General features: G+C 42.2%; 1 protein-coding gene across 2 annotated transcripts in view; it reads right to left on the bottom strand.

Moving 5' to 3' along the window:
* PHIP (PHIP subunit of CUL4-Ring ligase complex) overlaps positions 1 to 22,337 on the bottom strand; it is a 171,318-nt gene that overhangs the window by 16,107 nt on the left and 132,874 nt on the right. For both annotated transcript variants that reach the window (XM_075597969.1, XM_075597970.1), the window contains 12 exons: positions 22,081 to 22,200; positions 19,884 to 19,991; positions 19,263 to 19,387; positions 18,621 to 18,703; positions 17,853 to 17,964; positions 13,769 to 13,830; positions 11,303 to 11,458; positions 11,060 to 11,180; positions 10,848 to 10,973; positions 9,745 to 9,817; positions 8,422 to 8,472; positions 5,957 to 6,106 (listed from right to left, as the gene is read on the bottom strand). In XM_075597969.1, coding sequence (XP_075454084.1) covers positions 5,957 to 6,106; positions 8,422 to 8,472; positions 9,745 to 9,817; positions 10,848 to 10,973; positions 11,060 to 11,180; positions 11,303 to 11,458; positions 13,769 to 13,830; positions 17,853 to 17,964; positions 18,621 to 18,703; positions 19,263 to 19,387; positions 19,884 to 19,991; positions 22,081 to 22,200 — 1,287 coding nt within the window. The remainder of the gene's footprint in view (positions 1 to 5,956; positions 6,107 to 8,421; positions 8,473 to 9,744; positions 9,818 to 10,847; positions 10,974 to 11,059; positions 11,181 to 11,302; positions 11,459 to 13,768; positions 13,831 to 17,852; positions 17,965 to 18,620; positions 18,704 to 19,262; positions 19,388 to 19,883; positions 19,992 to 22,080; positions 22,201 to 22,337) is intronic.

The following is a 22,337-nucleotide window of genomic DNA, read 5'->3' as shown; positions in this document are numbered from 1 at the left end:
AGTCCCAAGTCTCGGATTGCGTTCAGGCTATATATCCTTGTGGATGGTGCTCCGCTGCCTTTAACATAATGTCTAAAACTGAGCTCCTCAAATTCCCCCCTAAATCTGGCCTAACAGACCCCTTTTCTATCACAGTAAACAGTACTATCACCTATGCCTGTCGCCAAAGTACGTTGCCTAGAAGTGACATTTGACTTTTTCCTTCTCTATTCACGGCATAGGTAAAATCTGTGGCTTCTTCCTCCATAGTATTGCCAAGATCGTCCCTTTCCCGTATCAATCTACTGCTAAAACACTAATGCTTTCCCATCCTCTCCCGTTTGGATTATTGTAACTCACTGCTAACTGGCTTCCATGCCTCACAACTTTCTCCTTTGCAATCTATTCCAAATTTTGCTGCTACAACAATTTCACGTTCTACCAAAGCAATCTCTGCTCATCTTCTCCTTAAATCCCTCTCCGGACTCGCATCAAATTTTAGATCCCCTACAAAGTTCTCCTTCTTACCCTCAAGCCTCTCCACTCATCTGTTCCTCCCTACATATCAGCTCTGATCTCTCGTTATGCGCCTGCTCGTCTAATGCATTCTACCCATAACGGTCTCCTTTCCACCCCATTCACTGCTACTGCTCTTACTCACCTTAAACCATTTTCCCTCACTGTCCCTTTACCTGTGGAACTCCCTCACACTCTGTATATACGAAGCACTTTCTCTCCCCACCTTTAAATCAAGCCTTAAAACTCACCTCTTAAATGGAGCATTTCAATAGCCTTGACTTGTAGCTACAGTCCCACACCCACAATAACTCATAACAACCATTGCAGCCAAGTACTGCCACCTACTGCCTTTATTCCCTCACCTACTGTCGCTGTACGTCTCCCAAAATGTCACCTCGATTGTAAGTTCTCCGGGGCAGGGATTTCCTTTACTATTCTCTGGTTTCGCTTGTTGCACTTTTTGTATTGTAATTCCCTGTGCTTTGTCTGTTTTGTAAAGGGCTGAGGGGCGCTATATAAAGATATGTATAAAGAGATAAATATATGTGTTTGTGAGTGGTTACTACTTGCTTTGCTAGTCCCATGCTGTGTTAAAAGCTGTGTGAACAGCGATGCATCAGCTTAAATGGGCTCCATGTGAATGGATATTCCAGGCAAAAGGTGACACATTGTGTGCTCATTTGCATGTCATTTCCCAGAATCCCTTGCTGCAAGCACTGTATGCTTGGTGATAATGGTTGAAAGGCAGGGTTGCAGACCTGTTCAAGACATGTGAATGTGCTCACAAGTGATATTCTATATTGGCAATATGCCAACGGTGGATGTTTTTTTGTCGCCCTTTTCTGTAACATCAACCTCAAACTCACCCATTCTCCGGATCAAGTTCATTTCCTAGACACCACCATTACTATAAAGAACAACCAACTACAGACTTCTGTATACCGCAAACCTACAGACAGAGCCAGCTATTTGAGGGACAACAGCTTCCACCCGACACACACCAAACATGCAACCATCTACAGTCAAGCCATACGATACAACCGGATATGCTCTGACACAGCAGACAGAGACCAGCGGATTAAAGCCTTGAGATCAGACTTTATAAACCGTGGGTACAACCACAGAATTGTAGACCAGCAAATTCACAAAGCCACCAGAATACCAAGAATTGATCTCCTTGAATACAAACAGAAGGAGACAAGCGACAGGGTACCTTTGGTGGTCACATATAACCCACACCTAGGAGCCCTACGCAAGATCGCCAGGAAACTACAACCCATCCTCCAGGAAGATACAAGACTGCAACAGGTCTTCCCTGAAGCACCCTTATTATCATACAGACAACCCCATAATCTCAAGAATATTATGGTGAGGAGTAAAGTATTCAGCAGTACAACTGAATGCGGGACGAAACCATTCCAGGATCCAAGATGCAAAACCTGCGCAATGCTCTACACAGCGGACACAATACAAATACCACACAGGAATCGGGAATACAAAATCAGAGGAAGGTTCACCTGTTCCTCCAGCAATGTCGTGTACCTCATCATGTGCATGAAATGCCCAGGGGGCTGCTACTACATAGGTGAGACAGGGCAGGGGCTAAACAAGAGAATGAACCTGCACCGCCACAGCATCACACGCGGAACAAGAGAGTGTCCTGTTGGCGAACATTTCTCTGACTCTGGCCATAAGATGAACGATCTGAGGGTTGCCATACTCAAAGGTAATCTTAAAACACCAAAAGAGAGACGGTTGCATGAATACAAATGTATGCAACTGTTCGGGACACTTAGCAGTGGCCTAAACAGAGATCGAAATTTTATGAGTCATTACTGACACAAGTGAACTCTCTTCCCATGAGCGCTATAGGCCATGTCTGTACATACTGTGCTATATGTATGGACACACAGCTGTCTCTCACACATACTTATACTTCTTGTTTTTCCATCCCTATACACCAATAGGGACCACATAGTATCCACACACACTTTTAGTTATGCAACTAACTCTCACATTTCCACACCCACCCACACCATTTATATCCGCTCCCACTCCACACACACCTTGTGTAAAGCACTGTATATACTGTGGGCTCTCCATTCATGTTAATTCACACTGATACACATACACACTCTTTCATCACTTGCTTTCAGGAACCTTTTGACACCTCCAGCCATAAAACACATCCACACCGGGGGAAGGACCAGCACAGATAACATTCCAATAGACACTGTTTATAGTATAGCTTTTGCTTGCTTCATTCATTGTAACATCGCCGGAAGAAGAGATCAGTGTATCTCGAAAGCTCGCACAAATAAAAGCATTTCGTTAGCCACAGAACGGTATCATCTATTTATTTTTTGATTGTTGAAGCTCGGCTAACACGGTACTGATACCTCTACATGTATATATATATATATATATATATATATATATATATATATATATAAAATCAAAAAATAAATAGATGATACCGTTCTGTGGCTAACGAAATGCTTTTATTTGTGCGAGCTTTCGAGATACACTGATCTCTTCTTCCGGCGATGTTACAATGAATGAAGCAAGGATAACTTAAAAACAGTGTCTCTTGGAATGTTATCTGTGCTTGTCCTTCCCCCGGAATATATATATATTATTCTCAAAAATGAATAGACGATATCAAAATATATATAATTTTTTAATGGATTAGCCCCACTGGCTCTCAGAGATTTGGACACATCACCCCTTAATGCAATACAGACACAAGACAGCAAAGACTCAATGAATGCTATAACTGGACGTAAATAGTAATTTAAATGCAGCAATTGCTAGTTGTGGCTTAATGATAACTCTCTCGTGGTTCAAGTCATATATTACATAGTTACATAGTAGATGAGGTTAAAAAAAAACACATGCGTCCATCAAGTTCAATGTATGCTAAATTTAGACAACAGATACTTAATCCTATATCTATTCTTACTTATTGATCCAGAGGAAGGCAAACAAAAAACCCCAGTGACATATCATCCAATGATATCTCAAAGTGAAAAATTAATTCCTTCCTGACTCGAAGAATTGGCAATCGGATTATGCCCTGGATCAACATCCTTCCCATGTATACTGATTTGGTATATCCCTGTATACCTTTCCTTTTTAAAAAGATGTCCAACCTTTTTTTGAACAAATCTATTGTATCTGCCATCACAGTCTCCATGGATAATGAATTCCACATTTTAACTACCCTTACTGTAAAGAACCCTTTCCTTTGTTGCTGGTTAAATCTCCTTTCCTCCAACTTTAAGGGATGGCCCCAAGTCCTTTGTACTGCCCTTGGGATGAATAGTTCTTTTGAAAGCTCCTTGTACTGTCCCCGAATATATTTGTATATACAGTGTCGGCCAGCTTTATGCTAATGCAGCTGCCTCCGCGGCTTAAAAATAGCCACGGACGGCGCGCGGCAGGCTTCGGACGTTTTCGGCTGGTTTTCCCGCGCCTCGGGCGCTTTCAATAATAAGCGCCATTAGCGCTTATCTATTGAAGCGGCCGCCGCGCGGGAAACTCCGTTTTAAACGGAGAAAAGCCCCGCTGTCAGCCCGCAATACACCCGGCAAGCTTTAGAATAAAGCTGTCCGGGACAGTAGTTATCATATCCCTTCTAAGTCTTAACTATCCAACCGCTCTTTTAGTGTTTCCTTCTCTGGCGTCTCCTCCTAACTCCCTCTTTCTGTCAGGGTTCCCCAAGGCTCTGTCCTTAGCCCTCTTCTCACTCTGTGTACCTCTTCTCTCAGTGAACTAATACAATCCGTTGGCTTTCAGTATCATCTCTATGCTGATACCCAAATCTAAATCCCTGCCCCATACCTCTTGTCCCATGTCTCAAATTGTCTCTCTACAATCTCCTCCTGAATATCCCACGGTTATCTGAAGCTTAATATGTCCAGAACAGAACAAACTCTTTCCCCCATCCACTGTCACACCTTCACCCAAGCTCTCCCTCACTGTCAATAATACCACAATTTCAAACACACCAAACCTGCTGCCTAGGGGTCATCCTCGACTCCGCACTCTACTTCATTCCTCACTTTCAAGCCCTCACGAAGACCTGCCACCTTCAACTCTGAAACATTGCTACGATACGCCCCATTCTCAGCAACAACGCAACTAAAATCCTAATTCAGTCACTTATGCTGTCCCGCCTTGACTACTGCAACCTTCTCCTAGTTGGCATTCACCTTGTTCGCCTGTTCCAACTTTAATCCATCCAAAATGCTGCTGCCAGATTCATCTACCTCACTCAACGCTCCACTAAGCAAATCCCTACACTGGTTTCCGTTATCTCCTAGAATAAAATGTTAAACCCTACGTTTTGACATACAAAGCTCTCAACGACGCCGACCCGCGCCTTACATCTCAGCCCACAATCCCCAAATATATTCCTAAATGCTCCCTCCATTCACCTCTCCTCCTGCCTTATTACCTCCTTACACTCCCGCCTACAAGACTCCTCCCGTGCTGCACACACTCTCTGGAATTCCCTACCACGGACCCTTAGCTTTCACACTTTCAAAAACGCACTTTTTAAAGAAGCCTATCTGGCATACTCCTAACATTTACCCACCGATCCTATTGGTACCAGCTGTGCGGCTAGACCAAGCTCCATGCTAACATCCAGACACTTAATGGATCTAGCGGTACAGCTGGACCATACTCCACGTTGCGGCATACTGCACTCCACAATGAGCTGCAACTTTACCTTTATGTTTCAACATTGCCCCTTACTCCATCTAGATTGTAAGATCTCAAGTGCAGGTCCTAATTTATTTGAAACGCGCTACTCACCAAGAAAACTCTGTACTAGAGGGCATGAAGGAACTTGGGGAAGACTCATTACCTTACAGTACGTATCTATTTGCGCTTGTATGTCATTCTCTTTATGTACTTGATGCCACACTGCACCCCCACTGTACAGCGCTGCAGCATATGTTGGTGCTTGACAAATAAAGTAGAATAATAACTTCTCTCGTTTTTTTTCTAAACATACACCATGTTGTCGATGCTTGTCAATTTAATTAGCAACAATATACCTAGTCACTCTGCCTGACACCTTTTGGGCAGCTGGGTTACAGATTGATGCATGTACAACAATACGTTTTCTGCCTAAATATTACCCCGTACTTGAACAGAGAATGGGGCAAGATGCATTTGTGGTGAAATACATTTTTGTTTCGTTGAAGCCCTCTCTTACATTGCCATCTACACAGCAGTCGTCCCCAGAACCAGTCAGAGCACGGTTCAGTTCTGGGAGACTCAAATGCGGCTTTAAGGGTCAAGATAGAGAGCAAGAAAGAGAGAGAAAAGCAAGTGAACGCCCAAAATAAAAGAGAGTTATAAAGCCTATACATCTCTTAGTGAAGCACAAAATAACATCTCACAACGAGAACGACACTGGTTTATCTGGCACCAGAATAAAACTCACCGGGTACTGAAGAAGGTCAACTGGCTGCCGAAAAGGCTCTGAGTCTTCACACTGGAAAATGAGATTTAACAGCTCCTGGCATTGTTTCTTCCAGGACTGCAGGTCATACGGCTGAGCTCGGCTGCGCAGCTTACGCCTGGGTTGATATTCCTGAAACAACAAGTCAACAGCTCCAATGTCTTACTTTTATTTATATAATGGAATGTGCTAGTCCTAACTAGTCACTGTTTCCATGTCCTTACAGTGGTTCACTGGCACAAGAATGTAACAGGCATACCAACATTGCAAGCTCCGAGGTTGTGATCATTACATTACTAATCATTGCAGTCTGAACTTTAACTCCGCAAGTAGTTTTGATGCTAACTAAATAGCTTTTCAACACCTTTCCTGTCACTGAGTTTGAAGCAGGGGAACCTGGTTCAATTCCTGGTGTCGACTATCTCCCTGTGCCTCAGGCACCAAAAACATAGATTGTAAGCTCCATGGGGCAGGGACCTGTGCCTGCAAAATGTCTCTGTAAAGCGCTACGTAAAACTAATAGTGCTATACAAGAACATGCTATTATTATTATTTACCAATTGGGTACTATGTCATCTGCATGTGTAAATATTGATTTTGACCTGAGTGTATTCCTTTAAGGATAATATGACTCTAGTATGTGCCTTCAGATAATTCCCATTCTGACTTCAATTCCAGTTAAATATTCTTGTGTTCTTTTATAAATACACTTATGTTCTCTAACCTCTGTCTTTATTCTATTGTCTATTACAGATTTGGATATATCATAACTAGTTATTCATTTCTGATTTTTATAAGTTTTAAATATTTTTTTTATTATTAATTAGTATTTTATTCGTTTTGTTATATATTATTTTTGGGATCTCTCTGTATGTGTGCACAGAGAATGAAATATTCTACCGCTCTCTTAGTGTCAATTCACACTTAATTATAGCATCATATTATCATCATAGTAACATCTTCACTGTTACTTTATGGTCAATTTAGACATTTAGTTTCTAATATGCCTGCAACCACCAATGAAAAAGCTGTATAGGGTATTTAAAGGCATCCAAAACAGTCATTGACACTCTTGATGAAACCTTGCTAAAGGTGAAACACGTAGAGTGAATCCGGTCACTGTTGAGTGGGTGCTGCCTGCTTGTCTACAGACCTTCCTCCAGACCATCATCCAGGGATTTGACCCGGAAGTACAGAGACGGGAGACGCGAGCCCAGCTAAGTGAAGGAGTAAGGCGATCGCGCCAGATGCCAGCGTCTAACTTTCGATCAAAATACTTGCTTTGATCTAACACCATGTGAGTGTGTTTTACCATACACTTACATTATAAAGTTTTTATCAGCCTACACTATTTTCGGTCTCTTTATCCTATCCCACGAAGGTTCCTATACCTGTGGATATCATCTGGTACAGCATCGCAAGGATACTTATATTGCCACATCAAATTTCGTTGGATTATGGAGAAATCAACTCCTCAATCACCAAAAACATATTGCACTATTATTTGTATGTTTTCTTTTCACATACTGTATACCTGCGCTCGCCAAAAAACCTGGACACCTGAACTTTTATTTATAAAATGTTTTACTAGGAAGTAATACATTGAGAGTTACCTCTCGTTTTCAAGTATGTCCTGGGCATAAAGTTAAGACAAATTATACATGGAACTTTAACTCCGCAATTAGTTTTGATGCTAACTAAATAGCTTTTCAACACCTTTCCTGAACAAGATGCAAAAAATTGCCTTTTACTTATTAAAATTATTAGGAATATTTGACAAATTGCTTAACTATCTGACTAGCACACGTATAGTCAGTGTCAATAAAGTACTCTGACAGAGCATCTTCCTAGTGTACTATTGTTTATAAGCTCACTTTTATCATTGAGATAAACAGAATCATTAACAGAGGTGCCAGGAAAATATAGCAAAGTTCAAGTTATGTACGTTATGTTGATATTACTAGCTAAAGGTGACGCCCGTGTAGTACAAACATTTATTTGTGCCTTGTGTATGGATTTACAGATTATATAGCTTTATATGCACATACAAATAATATTTTCTTTACATTTCTTATGTTTATGGTGAAAATAGGGACCCATTTCCCACATATTCTCAATTTTACATTTTGGGGAATGATAGATATAACATTTATTTTTCTCAGGGCCTCTTAAGGATGTTTGCCATATAATGCAATGTGCAATGTTAGAGTAAATCAAGATCTGCAAGGAGTAAGTAGAGAGGTTTTATCTGGTATCAGAAGCCTGACTCTCAGCAATGAGCACGGAGGGGAAGAATAAATACTATATGGGACACTACATGCTACATAGTCCTGTAATCCTACATCTAGACTAAAAAGCATTTCAGGAAACAGCAATAATGGGCAATAATAGAATTCTTTCTCATGGAAATTATGGACATTAAAAAAAGAAAACAAAACACACTTTACCTTTCTTTTCTTGGTGGAGGTTCCAGGCATATCTGTATCTTTCTCGTCTTCCTTTAAGAGGAAAACACGCAGTTAAATCATGTAATCAAGTCTTGGGGGGGGGGGAGATGAGAGATGAATCAAGATGGAGCAAAGTAAGAAGAATTCAGGAACTCAAATGGCTATTGTTGAGCAAATGGTTATTCAAGCAGGATCGACGTTTCATTGCACTCGTGATCAAGGCCCGAAACGTCAATCTTGCTTGAATAAATATTTTTTCTTCTCTGAATACTATTGTAGTGCTTGGATTCGTCTTCATTTACTTCATACAAATTCCCTTCCTGGCTACTTGATCCTGTATGCACCCGTGGCAGAACTACTGGAACATGAGTGATCTTTAACCCTGAAAACTCGAGATGGAGCAATACATCTTGACCGAGAAACAAGAAATATGCTCCTGCTCCACACAGTACGTATAAATCTTTAGTTATCTCAGCTTCTTAACACACCCTCAGATCTCATATTATTATTCAGAGTTAGTAGAGCAACTCATCCCCTATCTGCTCCAAAACAACTCCCCAAAATCACTAATTCACTCAAGTGGAATAAAACTGGTGCAAAGCACCTTGATACACTGACTTAGGCTTGTTTTATAGTTGGTGCACGCGCAAATGTACTCATGCTCATGCACGTGAAGCACCCTGTGTGTGTGTGTGTGTACAGGTCTGTGCTTTGAGCAACAGGTGGGCGTGGCTAGGACACGCGCGGGTAGGCGTGACCATGACGAATGTTATATTAATTATTCCTGTATTGGCTTCCGCCTGGAATTATTCCCGCCCCCCACCCCATTTAATAAATGCTCAATCCTAGTGCAGCAAATACGTGATGTGATTGTGAGAACTATATCTGCCCTTGGTGTACACACACACACACATATACATACACATATATACATACTGTATACACATATATAAATACACACACATATATACATACAGATATACATATATACATACTGTATACACATATATAAATACACACACACACACACAGATTGGGTAATACTGTGTCACACGCAACGGGTAGCAGTGCGTAAACATACTTCTCAGACTCTTTCCCCCGATCGGCTGGCTCCACGCTCACTGCCGTGCACAGCCCTATTATAGAACGGCTGGCTAAACACAGCCAATTATACATGCCGCGCGCGCACTATATTACGGGCCTAAACGTGACCCAAGTGATGCAATACTCTCATTGTGAGGCTCGGTACATATCACCCTTTGACGTACATAAAAATGTGCTCCCTAATTTCTTTATAAATATACAGCAGTGAGTTTTTTTTACCTCTTCAGAGTCCGACAATAGTTTCTTCTTTAAGCTGTTGTAGAGTGGAGTAATGTCATAGCAACACTGATCCCTGCATACAAAAAAAACCCGCTTTAAAATTCTCATTGTGCCACTGAGAAAGGCTGAAATCAGATCTACTGATCGTTACAAAGCACACACAAATAAGAATACAGGGAATTAAAAAGGTGTTTAAACACCCTGAATTATTAATAGATAAATAGATGTGTTAAGTAGAGTAAGTGCACTGGAATGGGGAAGGCATTATATATAGGTGTGAAATTGCTAGAGAGTCGTCGAAAGCTACAGGAGGAGCAGAGATTCTGCATGAGCCACTGTAATTAATCTATTTGAAGCATAATAGCGGCCTTGGCGAAGAGGCAATGCACCTTAAGCCCTACACACTGTTTCCTTAACTGAAACTCAGCCTTTTAAAAAAAAAAAAAAAAGGAAAACGAATACCTAATAAAATTCTCCTGGACATTCCCCCTAAAATAAATGAGCTCAGAAACAGAGACCAACTTCAGACACTTATATGCACAGATCCAACCAGGATATTCAACCTTTAAGTGCCCTCATAACATTCTCTAAAAGTTACAACGGCCATCACGCCAGTAGCCCATGTGAAGTTCAGAGAACGTCATGCCACTTCTGCTCGTCTCTAGCAAAGATCGCTCTCAGGAAACAGTGAACCGAATGGAAGAGGACGACCAACTTCTATTCACATCATTGTGGCACGGGCCATGCCCAAGTAATCCCTACGCAAGCGATAACGTGGTCGCTGTGGTGGAAGTCCGGGGACACACTGTTTTAATTAAGGCTGCAACTGTGGAGCCATTCATGGGATCTTTAGAGGCAAAGGCTTGAGGAAAGGGCTGCCCGTGCGTTACTTTTCTTAGCCAGGACTGTCAGCATCGATAGCAATTTATTTAGCATTTATTGTGTGTGCATGCAGAATAACAATGGTTTAGGCTTTAGCGGGCCTTTCATTAGGTTAGATGATGCTGTTAATGGGACAGTCCTGAAATAAGATACACAACGTTCACTTAGAATACATATTAATAACAGACAATATTTTCCTCTTCGTTGCATGATTAACTTACTTTATAAAATGCAGTACAACATCTGTGACAAATTTAGCAGACCTCACAATTGGGCTTTCAGGCTCATTAAATGTGCGGGTATTATGCTCTATGTATCGCACCTCCCACATTAGTGTAGACAGACGCCTGGAAAGAAAATGAGAAAACACAGGTTACTAAAGCAATTTGCAATACAACACATAACCATTTTCAAACCTAGATGCAAAACCAACCTGTAAAATCTGTTTTCTAGTCTCTGTTTGATTGTACTGAGATCAGTCGGATAAGCCACAACAGTACTATACATTGGGTAGGCTTGGAGATCCACCGGTGCCACAAATGCAGACGCAATATCTAGAATGAAGCAAGAAGAAGAAATACATTAACACCAAAACGGAGTCCCCTTTAACGTCCTCTTCCAATCAACTGAAAAGGTTAAATACAGCCGGACACACTTAAACACCAGTCAGTGTTACCTAGTGTTATCAGCTGGTTGATGCCTGCGATAATTCTCTCGCATTCCTCGTCTCTGCTTCTGCATCCCCACTCTCCATCCAGGGGTCTGTAGAGCAATGCTCGGCTTTCATTCCCTGATAATGGGACACTAGTGCCCAGCTCATCAGGAAACACAGCTAACAGCGGCAAGATTACACAAAGATGGGAAGGAGACAAACACACAGCAGTTACATTTAAGCCCACTTTTATCATTGAGATAAACACAATTATTAACAGAGGTGCCGGGAAAATATAGCAACGGTCAAGATATGTACGTTATGTTGAAACACCAGCTAAAGGTTAAGCTTGTGTAGTATAAACATTTGTGTCTTGTGTATGATTTACAGGTCATATGGATTTATATACAAATAATATTTTCTTTCTATTTCTTATGCTTATAGTGAAAATAGGGAGCTATTTTCAACATATCCTCAATTTTACATTTTGGGGAACGACAGATTTCATAAGGATGTTTGCCATATAATGCAACGTGCAATGTTAAGAGTAAATCAAGATGTGCAAGGAGTAAGTAGAGAGGTTTTATCTGGTATCAGAAGCCTGACTCTCAGCAATGAGCACGGAGGAGAAGAATAAATACTATATGGGACAGTACATGCTACATAGTCCTGTAATCCTACATCTAGACTAAAAAGCATTTCTGGAAACAGCCAATCAACTAGCCTGAATCTGCTTACCTACAGCATTGTCATGAGTTAAATGTGCAATCCTAACCAAAAAGGAATGGGGAAACAGAAAACGTCAGATTTCCCGCCTTACATATATAATAATATCATTAGGAAACAAAGGCCACTGGACACATGTGAAACACAAGCAAAACATTACTGGGGATTGCACCTTTACAGACTTTACAAACAGGGAGAATTTCTAAATAACCTAATCTAAGTTCCACGGCTTTCTTACATAGTAGATGAGATGAGATTGATACATCCATCAAGTTCAACCTATGCTAAATTTTGAATCAGATACTTTATCCTATATCTATTCTTATTTATTGATCCAGAGGAAGACATAACAAAAACCTCCAGTGTCATATCATCAAATGATATCTCATAAGGGGAAAAATAAATTCCTTCCTGACTCCAAGAATTGGCAATCGGATTACTCCCTGGATCAACATCCTTCCCATGTTTACTTATTTGGTATATCATTGTACAGATGCAGCAGCCATTATTTTAACAAATCACGGCGCCGTTTTCGTGCGCGCTGCTGTACTCCACGCGGCCAATCGCCCCAGGCACACGTGTTTATCGCGGTTCCTTTGTTTGAATTTCATGGATTGTGTGCAATTAAATGCATGAATTGTAATGTGTACAGTACTGTGCTACTGGGTCAATTTCAGGTGTTTAAAAGCCAGAACACTAAAATGCCATTTTATGCACTCGCTTCTTAAGGCGGTACGGTTGGTAAAAATCCCGCGCCATGACATGGGTATTCCGAGGTATACACCGCGTGAAGTGTTAAAATAATGGCCGCTGCATCTGTATACCTTTCCTTTCTAAAAAGATGCCCAACTTTTTTTTTAAACAAAACTATTGTATCTGCCATCACAGTCTCCATGGGTAATGAATTCCACATTTTAACTGCCCTTACTGTAAAGAACCCTTTCCTTTGTTTCTGCTGAAATCTCCTTTCCTCCAACCTAAAGGGATGCTCCCGAGTCCTTTGAACTGCCCGTGGGATGAATAGTTCCTTTGAAAGCTCCTTGTACTGTCCCCGGATATAATTGTATATAGTTATCATCAGTGTTCGACAAACCTATATATTTGCTCGCCCCGGGCGAGCAGATTTAACCCCTGGGCGAGTAAATATTGGCCAAAGCAGCACACGTTTGGTACTAGGTGGCGAGTAGATTTTTTGGTGATTTGTCAACCACTGGTTATCATATCCCTCTTAGACGCCTCTTTTGTAATGTACATAAATCTAATTTAGCTAGCCTCTCCTCATAAGTTAGATTGTCCATCCCCTTTATTAATTTGGTGGCTCTTCTCTGTACTCTCTCTAGTTCCAAAATGTCCTTTCTAAGGAGTGGTTCCCAAAACTGCACTACATATTCAAGGTGTGGTCTTACTAATGCTTTGTAAAGGGGCATATTTATGTTTACTTCCCTTCCATCAATTGCCTGTTTAATGCAAGATAAGATCTTGTTTGCCTTTGCAGCTACTGCATGACATTGGGCACTATTGCTAAGCTGCTGTCTACAAGCACTCCTAAATCCTTCTCCATCAAGGACTCCCCAATTTATCATTTAATTTGTAAGTCGCCTTTTTACTCTTGATTCCCAAATGCATAACCATACATTTATCTGTATTAAACCTCATTTGCCATTTACCTGCCCACGTTTCCAGTCTCTCCAAGTCCTTCTGAAGAGAAATTACATCCTGCTCTGATTCTACTACCTTACCCTTGTATCTCTTTACATTACTAACCATTATTGGGTATAAATTCCATATCCCAAGGACTCATCTTCTCTGTATCTCCATTGTCCCAACTGAAAAACCAAACACATGATGATATAGGGAGATATATGGAGTACACATTATGCTCGTCAAAAAAAAGGACAATTAACCATGAGTGTAGGAATTTGGAGCAGTCATTTAGAAGATACTATTTAAATACTTACAATAATGTAACATCAACAACATGCATTCATTTGCATGTAAAATTCAGTATCAAACATCCTAAAAGCAGCAAAACGAGAAAAATTCTATGTATTTTTTTTTAAATAAACCAGTTCTGTAGTATTCGATAATACTGTCTGCATTTATTTTGAACTACTAATGGTATGTCTTTATTTATATAGCGCCATTAATGTACATAGCGCTTCACAGTAGTAATACACATGGTAATCTATAAATAACAAATAAAATAAATAACAGATCATGGGAATAAGTGCTTCAGACATAAACGTAACATTTAGGTAGAGGAGTCTTGCTCCAAGGAGCTTACAATCTAATTGGTAGGTAGGGGAACGTACAGCGACAGTAGGAGGGAATTCTGGTAAGTGCGTCTGCAGGGCGCCAAGCTTTATGTATGCTAATGCCATTTTAAATTATTTTTTTAATGTACTGATCAGCCTTTGGTTGCTACAGCAACCATTTAGAAAGGCATGTCCATTTCCTCTTAGAAACAGGCTATGACACACCTTTTTGAGCTCTGCCCTTTGGCAACAAAGTATCACAAACAGATATATTGCTGTATTCCAAAGAGAACTGTTAATTACTCTGAAAGCTGTAACAATAATGTGTTACACTTCATAATATAATGTTACATATCAGCTGCAGCATTTCATGGACTACCGCACAAAGTTAGAAGGCGGCCATTTCGTAAGGCACGCAATTAGTATTTTGACAGATTTATAACAGGAGCACCAAATGATTGCCAGCTTAGGTAAGAATGTAGAATTATACATTCTCACATGCTTTACATATTATATAAAACACAATTTAAAAAGCAAAGGGGGAAATGTAGTATTGCTGCTTTAAATAAGGGAAACATATTATAAAATAATATATGGTCTAGTGCAGCGTTTCCCAAATGGTGGGTCGCGACCCGGCACCGGGCCACGGCACCAAAATTGCCGGGTCGCAGCGAGGCTGGCCGCGCAGTGTCTCCCGTCCGCCCCCCCCCCCCCCCCGTCCGCCCCCCGCTCCAGTTAAAAAAAATGGCAGCGATTCCCCCCGCGGTCCCGCGCGCATGCGCAGGGCAAGCAGGGCCCGCTCCCTTCCCCCCCCCCCCTCCCAACGTGGGACGGAGGAGGAAGTACCAGCTCCTCTACGGCCCGCTTCCTCCCGCGACCCGCCTCCAGAGCTCACCTCCCGTGGCACCTCCTCCCGAGCCCACCTCCCGAGCTCACGTCCCGTGCCACCCCCTCCCGAGCTCACCTCCCATGGCACCCCTCCCCCAAGCTCACCTCCCATGGCACCCCTCCCCCAAGCTCACCTCCCGTGCCACCCCCTCCCGAGCTCACCTCCTGTGGCACCCCCTCCCAAGCTCACCTCCCGTGGCACCCCCTCCCGAGCCCACCTCCCGTGCCCCCAAGCCCACCTCCCGTCCCGGGCAGCAGGGGATATCGGGGGCAGCAGGGGAAAGCGTCCGGCGGCAAGGTAAGTCACCCCACCCAGTCACTGTCACCCACCCAGTCACTGTCACCCACCCACCCACTGTCACCCACCCAGTCACTGTCACCCACCCACCCAGTCACTGTCAAAGTCACTGTCACCCACCCAGTCACTGTCACCCACCCAGTCACTGTCACCCACCCAGTCACCCACTGTCACCCACCCACCCAGTCACTGTCACCCACCCACCCAGTCACTGTCAAAGTCACCCACCCACCCAGTCACTGTCACCCACCCACCCAGTCACTGTCACCCACCCACTGTCTCCCACCCACCCACCGTCTCCCACACCCACCCAGTCACTGCCTCCCAAGTGTCCCAGCCCCCCCTCCCCCCCACCCAGTCCCCCCTCCCCCTCCCACCCAGTCCCCCCACCCCCCTCCCTCCCACTAAGTCCCCCCTCCCACCCACCCACCCAGTCCCCCCTCCCACCCACCCAGTCCCCCCTCCCACCCACCCAGTCCCCCCCTCCCCCCCAGTCCCCCCCCTCCCACCCAGTCTCCCCCCTCCTCCCACCCACCCAGTCCCCCCCTCCTCCCACCCACCCAGTCCCTCCCTCCTCCCACCCACCCTGTCCCTCCCTCCTCCCACCCACCCAGTCCCTGCCCCCCCCCTCCAGTCACTCACATCCGTCATTGCCTGTAATTCACTGTTTGTGTCTGTGTGCGTATAGGGGAGAGCGAGTGAGTGTGTGTGTCTGTGTGTATCAGTGGCTGTGTGTGTGTGTGTATCTGTATCTGTGTGTGTGTGTATATATCAGTGTGTGTGTTTGTGTGTGTGTATCAGTATCAGTGTGTGTGTGTGTGTATCAGTGTCTGTGTGTATCAGTGTGTGTGTGTATCAGTGTATGTGTATCAGTGTCTGTGTGTGTGTGTATCAGTGTATGTGTGTGTGTGTATCAGTGTGTGTGTGGCTGCGTGTGTGTGTCAGTGGCTGCGTGTGTGTGTGTCAGTGGCTGCGTGTGTGTGTATCAGTGGCTGTGTGTGTATCAGTGTGTGTGTGTCAGTGGCTGTGTGTGTGTGTGTGTGTGTATCAGTGGCTGTGTGTGTGTGTCTGTGTGTATCAGTGGCTGTGTGTGTGTGTGTATCAGTGGCTGTGTGTGTCTGTGCAGGCCCTATAGGCCAGTATAGGCGATAAAATTTTTAGTGGGTCACGAAGGAGAAGTTCAAAAATAACCGGGTCACGGAAAAAAAAGTTTGGGAAACCCTGGTCTAGTGTACATGCCTTCCTTCATCTGCAATACATGTTTTGGGCCAGTACGGTCATCCTCCATTGTACAGGCATACCCCGCATTAACGTACGCAATGGGACCGGAGCATTTATGTAAAGCGAAAATGTACATAAAGTGAAGCACTACCTTTTTCCCACTTATCGATGCATGTACTGTACTGCAATCGTCATATACGTGCATAACTGATGCAAATAACGTATTTGTAACAGGCTAAATAGTCTCCCCGCTTGCGCACAGCTTCGGTACAGGTAGGGAGCCGGTTTTGCTGTTCAGGACGTGCTGACAGGCGCATGCGTGAGCTCCCGTTTGCCTATTGGGCGATATGTACTTACTCGCGAGTGTACTTAAAGCGGGGTATGCCTGTACTGGGAAAGCCCTACAGCCATATCCAATGTACATATATCAGAACTGAAAACTGTTAAAAGGACTAACATTTGAGGATATTGGTTTTCAAGACAACCCATTACTGATGGGCAGAACTCCGGTACTGCAGAAAATCTCAAGTACCTCATACTGTGTTACCAGACACCCACTTGCTGAAACCACACTCTGGTAATGTAAACATCATAGCCCATAATGTAGAAGGTGCCAATAGGGACACATACATCAGTGTTCACTATGGTTTATAGGGCACAGCAAAGAGCGATGTTTCCAATTAACCAGTTACTTTCTCAATTCCCCAAATCAAGGGCTCCGTTTATTTTCTTTATTCAAATTAGCCAGTTGAAAAAAGGCTTTAACAGAAAACCATATAACATTTTCAATGTTGAATGTTAAATATCAAGCTGCCGATCGATCCGTTCTCCCGTGACAGACCGGAGACGATCCTGCTTCCCGGGGCACACAATATGGCCGCCTATTTTAAAAGAGGATGTGGTGCGGCTTCCCAAAACGGTTGCTACAGCAACCCAAGTAAGCGTAATACATTAAAGAGGGCATAACAGTGAAACAAATGCAGTAAATATTATCTAATCCTACACAACCGATTAAAAAAAGTATATTGAATGCAATTAATTAAAGCACGTCATTCACTATTATTCTGTTGGATATTTCAATTATTTAATCAGCAAGTACAGAAAGAATGTCACAAGCCGCTAAAATATCCTTCAGCTCCTGAATGCGTGTCAAGGTTACAATGAGTGAACCTGGTGAGTCACTTACCAGACATTATAGCACTGAAACAAGCTGTCAGGATAGTCCTGCTGCAAAGGTTCCTGGTTCTCAATCGTTCCGAACCACCAGGCATCATCAATCACAGACCGGAATCGGTCACCTACAGAAAACGTGCAACACAAATTATTTCATGGAACTATTTAATCCCAAGATTGTTCCCAGCGAAAGGATCACAACTAATCTTTCACTTCAAAATAAAAAATTACAAAAATGAAAGGTTAAATGCTAACAATTAAAGTTGCCATTTAAAATTTTGGTGAAGGAGCTTGAAATAATTGAAGGATCTTAAAATAATTTAAGACCTCTGTTGTACTAGAGAGTTTAGACATATTTGCCACATGAAAGGCAGAAAAATACATACAACCTTGACCATAAGATTTTCAGGCCACGAGGAACACTTAAAAGTGAATCGAAAAGCTCAAGCAAAACGTACATTTTTGTCCTCTTAAATCTTAGTACAAACCGCTAAACAAATCTGGTTTCCTAGGCTGCGCTTATAGTGCCGGCGACACCGACGTCGCTTCAAAACAAATGTATTGAAGCCGCCGCGTGCGCTTATAGTAAGCGCGGCGCGACAGCTCGGTCGCCGGAAGTCAATTCAATTTGATTTTTCCAGCGACCGCAGCGTGACGTCAGTCGCTGTCACCGGCGCTATAAGCGTAGCCTAAGTCCACACTAGAACAATATAGTAAAAATCGTTCGTTACAATGATAAAAATATAGCAGTTAAGGAAGGCTCGCGAGTTTCTTCACATACCTATGATCCACTGTCTGCGTCTCGCTTCATCGAACTGCTGGCGGAGAACCAGGAAGTCGATCACATCCGGCATATCATGATACCTGAGTAGAACACACAACCGGATACACGGCAATGAAGACAAGTTACATGAGAAACTGTGGGACTGACCCCAATAACAGGCCAGCAGTTTTCAGCCTCCAATATTCTCACTGTTCTTTTGACTCCATACAGAATGAGTGTGGTGTGTATTCAAACACCCAATCTTGTGATGTTAAACTGTTTCATATTTAAGATGTACAACACGGTTACAATATTATGTATGTATATCTTTATTTACATAGCTCCATTAATGTACATAGCGCTTCACAGCAGTAATACATTTGGCAATCATATAAATAACAAATAATACAAATAACACGTACTGGGAAGAAGTGCTTCAGACATAAATGGCATCTAGGAAAAGGAGTCCCTGCTCCAAAGAGCTAACAATCTAATTTTCAAACAACGTGTACATGTTTTTCTAATGCAACTACAAATGTAATTCTCATAAGATCCTAATAATTATGGTTTCCCTCCCAACCTCCCTTTCTGTAGGCTCATTCCTAAAAAAAAATATGTTAAGAATGAAAGATGTATTATTTCATGTAGCAGTTTCCTTACTTCATTGTGAAAGCCCCTCCTGTCAGTTTGCCGGTGTCCGGGTCAAGAAAAGCAAGTTTAAGACAACAAAGAGTGGGCAGCCCAACTTCATACCTCATCCCAACTACTTTCATCAGTTCTTGCTCCTATGTGTAAATATGAAAACACATCAAATCAAAGTTAAAATCACTCAAATGAGTTGCAGCTAATTCCACTAAACGTTGTCATTTTGCCAGTGACATACATAGAAGTTTTATTACTTGATTGTTGGTTTGATTCATAAGGTTTCTAGAAGTTTTATTTTATTAAAAACGAAATTTAAAAAAAAATTAAAATAAGGGGGGGGGGGGAGGGGGAAGAGAGAGAATAACTTCACACCATTTATAATGAGACGTTCCAATAATTTTAATTCATATGTAGGTAAAAAACTTGATTATTAACTGTGCTTATTACCCAATTTCTCACCATACTGGGTAATTGGTGTGAAGAATTCGAACAATTATTAATTGATCCACATGGTTCAAAAAGTATTTTCATAAATGTGGCTAAAGTGCAATGTACCGTCCCAAATTAAATTGTTTATTGAATATATGTTACTTAATAAAACAGATTGCAAAGTAAATGATCAGGAACATTTTTTACCCTTAATTCCATTTTATGCCAGGGTTGTTTTTTGGCATTGATTCTATATATTTTATTCTTCTTTGCCATTTCCACATATGCTTCGTGGCCTTGTCGGAAATAGTACACCTGGAGATTACAGAACCCAGCAATATTAAACATAAAAGATGAGACACAGATGTGCGAGCTCATCATACTCTACGAATACAATACACAATTATCAACCTGTAAAGTGAGCACGTAGCAGAAACACATTAGAAGAGTTACCACACCAGCTCCAAAAACAGCAAACCTGGCCGGGCTTTTCAAGATTTCTTTAACATTTCAGTAAACATGTCACCAAACTGTTACCACTAAGACAATTTGATTAGGTTTGTGTTACCCTAAAAACCCAACCTATAGGCTTCTACCGAGGACTGAACTTGCAGAACCCGGGCATGGTGTGATTCAAACAATGGATGTCGCAGGCAGGCTCAGTGGACAAAACACAAGTTTCCTCTGTCACGCTATGGGTTGGAATCTGGGCATTTTTATTTTGAACGCCCAAGTTGAGCCTTGAATCTTACACACAGAAAAAATAAACTTAATGGAACTGATATGTGTAATGTTTTAGGTCGTCTAGTTCTGTACACTCCCATTCGCTCACTTTAATCTGCAGATGAAGGACTCCAAACAGTTCCCAAATCCTCCCAGTTGTCTTTTGGGACCTGAGCTTTCAGCCACACTGCTCCCACTCTTTGGAGCAGTGTGCCTCGTACACTTAGAGAGGCCCCCCTCTCTGTAAATCTATAAACACAGGCTCCAGACCTGCCTGATTGCCCCGGTATCTAATTAATAAACCACAACCTGTCAGGCAATTAATAGCTACAGTACCGTCCCATCCTGTATTGTATCTTTCCTTGTGTTTGGTCTTGTTTATAACCTTACTATCCTCTTCTTTTCCTTTTTGTTACAGTGAAGTGCTTCTAGTCCCATTGGGAGAAAAGCACTACATAAATAAAGTTATTACTGTATTATTAAAATACCAGGCTGGTATGTGCAATTATTTTTGACACTTGTCTTTGAAATATACACGTTATAAAATGTATACATATCCTTTATATGCAGCATACCGGCATGTTAAGTACCTCTTCCCTCTTAACTCACTTCCCAGCTTTCCTAACATTTTGATACATCATATATGATCATGAGATTAAAATAATTTAGATAACACTACTCCTCTCTCCTTCAAAGTCCCTACTGTAAGTGATAACTTTCAGAAATTATTTGAAGTTCTTAAACTTGTCTGATTGTTATTTATTTAAAGACAAATCAATACCAGAGAGATTTAACGGAATCGGTCACTGCCATTAGAGCATTGTGATCCTTTAGCTAAATAGTACCGGCTGCAAGGTCAGGGAACAAAATAAAATCACATAGGGATTATTTAAATGCAAATAAAAAAAAAATCTGATTCCGTTGCCAGATATTATGACGCGACAGAAGATGGGGAATCCTTACAAATGGTGTGCGCGCGTGTATGTGTAAGACACAAACACCTCTCTGTTTTCAGTTTTAAATATAAGCTCACTGTGAACAAGACATTCGTAGATATGGGGGCGAGTGGGGTGAGGGATTCAAAACATATAGTAGATTTTTACATTGGCTAAGAAACTACACAATCACATGTGTCAGTCATATAAAAAGCCTGTTAAACTCAATCTCATTTAGGTCCGACCACCTCCAGGAAATGATGGTCTCCTTACACATACAAGCAAGACTACTGATATTAAAATAAAGATGCGTGTAAGTTGTTGATTGCTAGAAAAGACTTTCCCACATGCAATGAATAACGTGTTTATTACAATACTAGAAGTGGAAACCTGCCAGGTTTCAAAAGCTCTGTATGCTTCAACTCAGGGGTACCCAACTCCAGTCCTCATGCCTCTCCCTCCCAACGTCAGGTTTTCAGGATAGCCCAGCTCAGTTGAAGACTGCACCACCTGTGCTGAAGCAGGGATATCCTGAAAACCTGACCTGTTGGGCGGTCGTGAAGACTGGAGTTGAGCACCCCTGCTTTAACTCCACCTAGGAATTACACCAAATGTTTTAATATATTATCTTCCTGCCTTGGAGTGCGGCCTACACCACTGAATTCACAATGAACAGCAATATGAAAAACAATGAACATTACTACAAGCATCTGAGCAAATGAGTGAGAAACAAAATGTGAGCATACCTCATCCCCCATTTGTGGTACAAGAGGACAGCGTCTGGGAGAGGTGTCAGTGAGCCACACGGAGGGCAGCCACTCCTCCAGCGTCAGGCCTTCTTCCGTCAGCTCTGCAACGGGCATCCGCTAACAAGGAAGAAAAATCTCTCAGTCCAAAAAGAATATACCTGACCCTAGTTCAGGGATGGCCAGCCCTCAAGGGCCTCAAAAAGATCAGGTTTAAGGATATCCGTGCTTCAGCACAGGTGGCTCAATCAATAGCT

This window comes from Ascaphus truei, chromosome 4 (assembly GCF_040206685.1).
Source record: "Ascaphus truei isolate aAscTru1 chromosome 4, aAscTru1.hap1, whole genome shotgun sequence".
In the NCBI taxonomy this organism is placed as follows: domain Eukaryota; kingdom Metazoa; phylum Chordata; class Amphibia; order Anura; family Ascaphidae; genus Ascaphus; species Ascaphus truei.
Note: the sequence above shows the minus strand (reverse complement) of the source record. Positions and strands in the feature narration are given on the sequence as shown.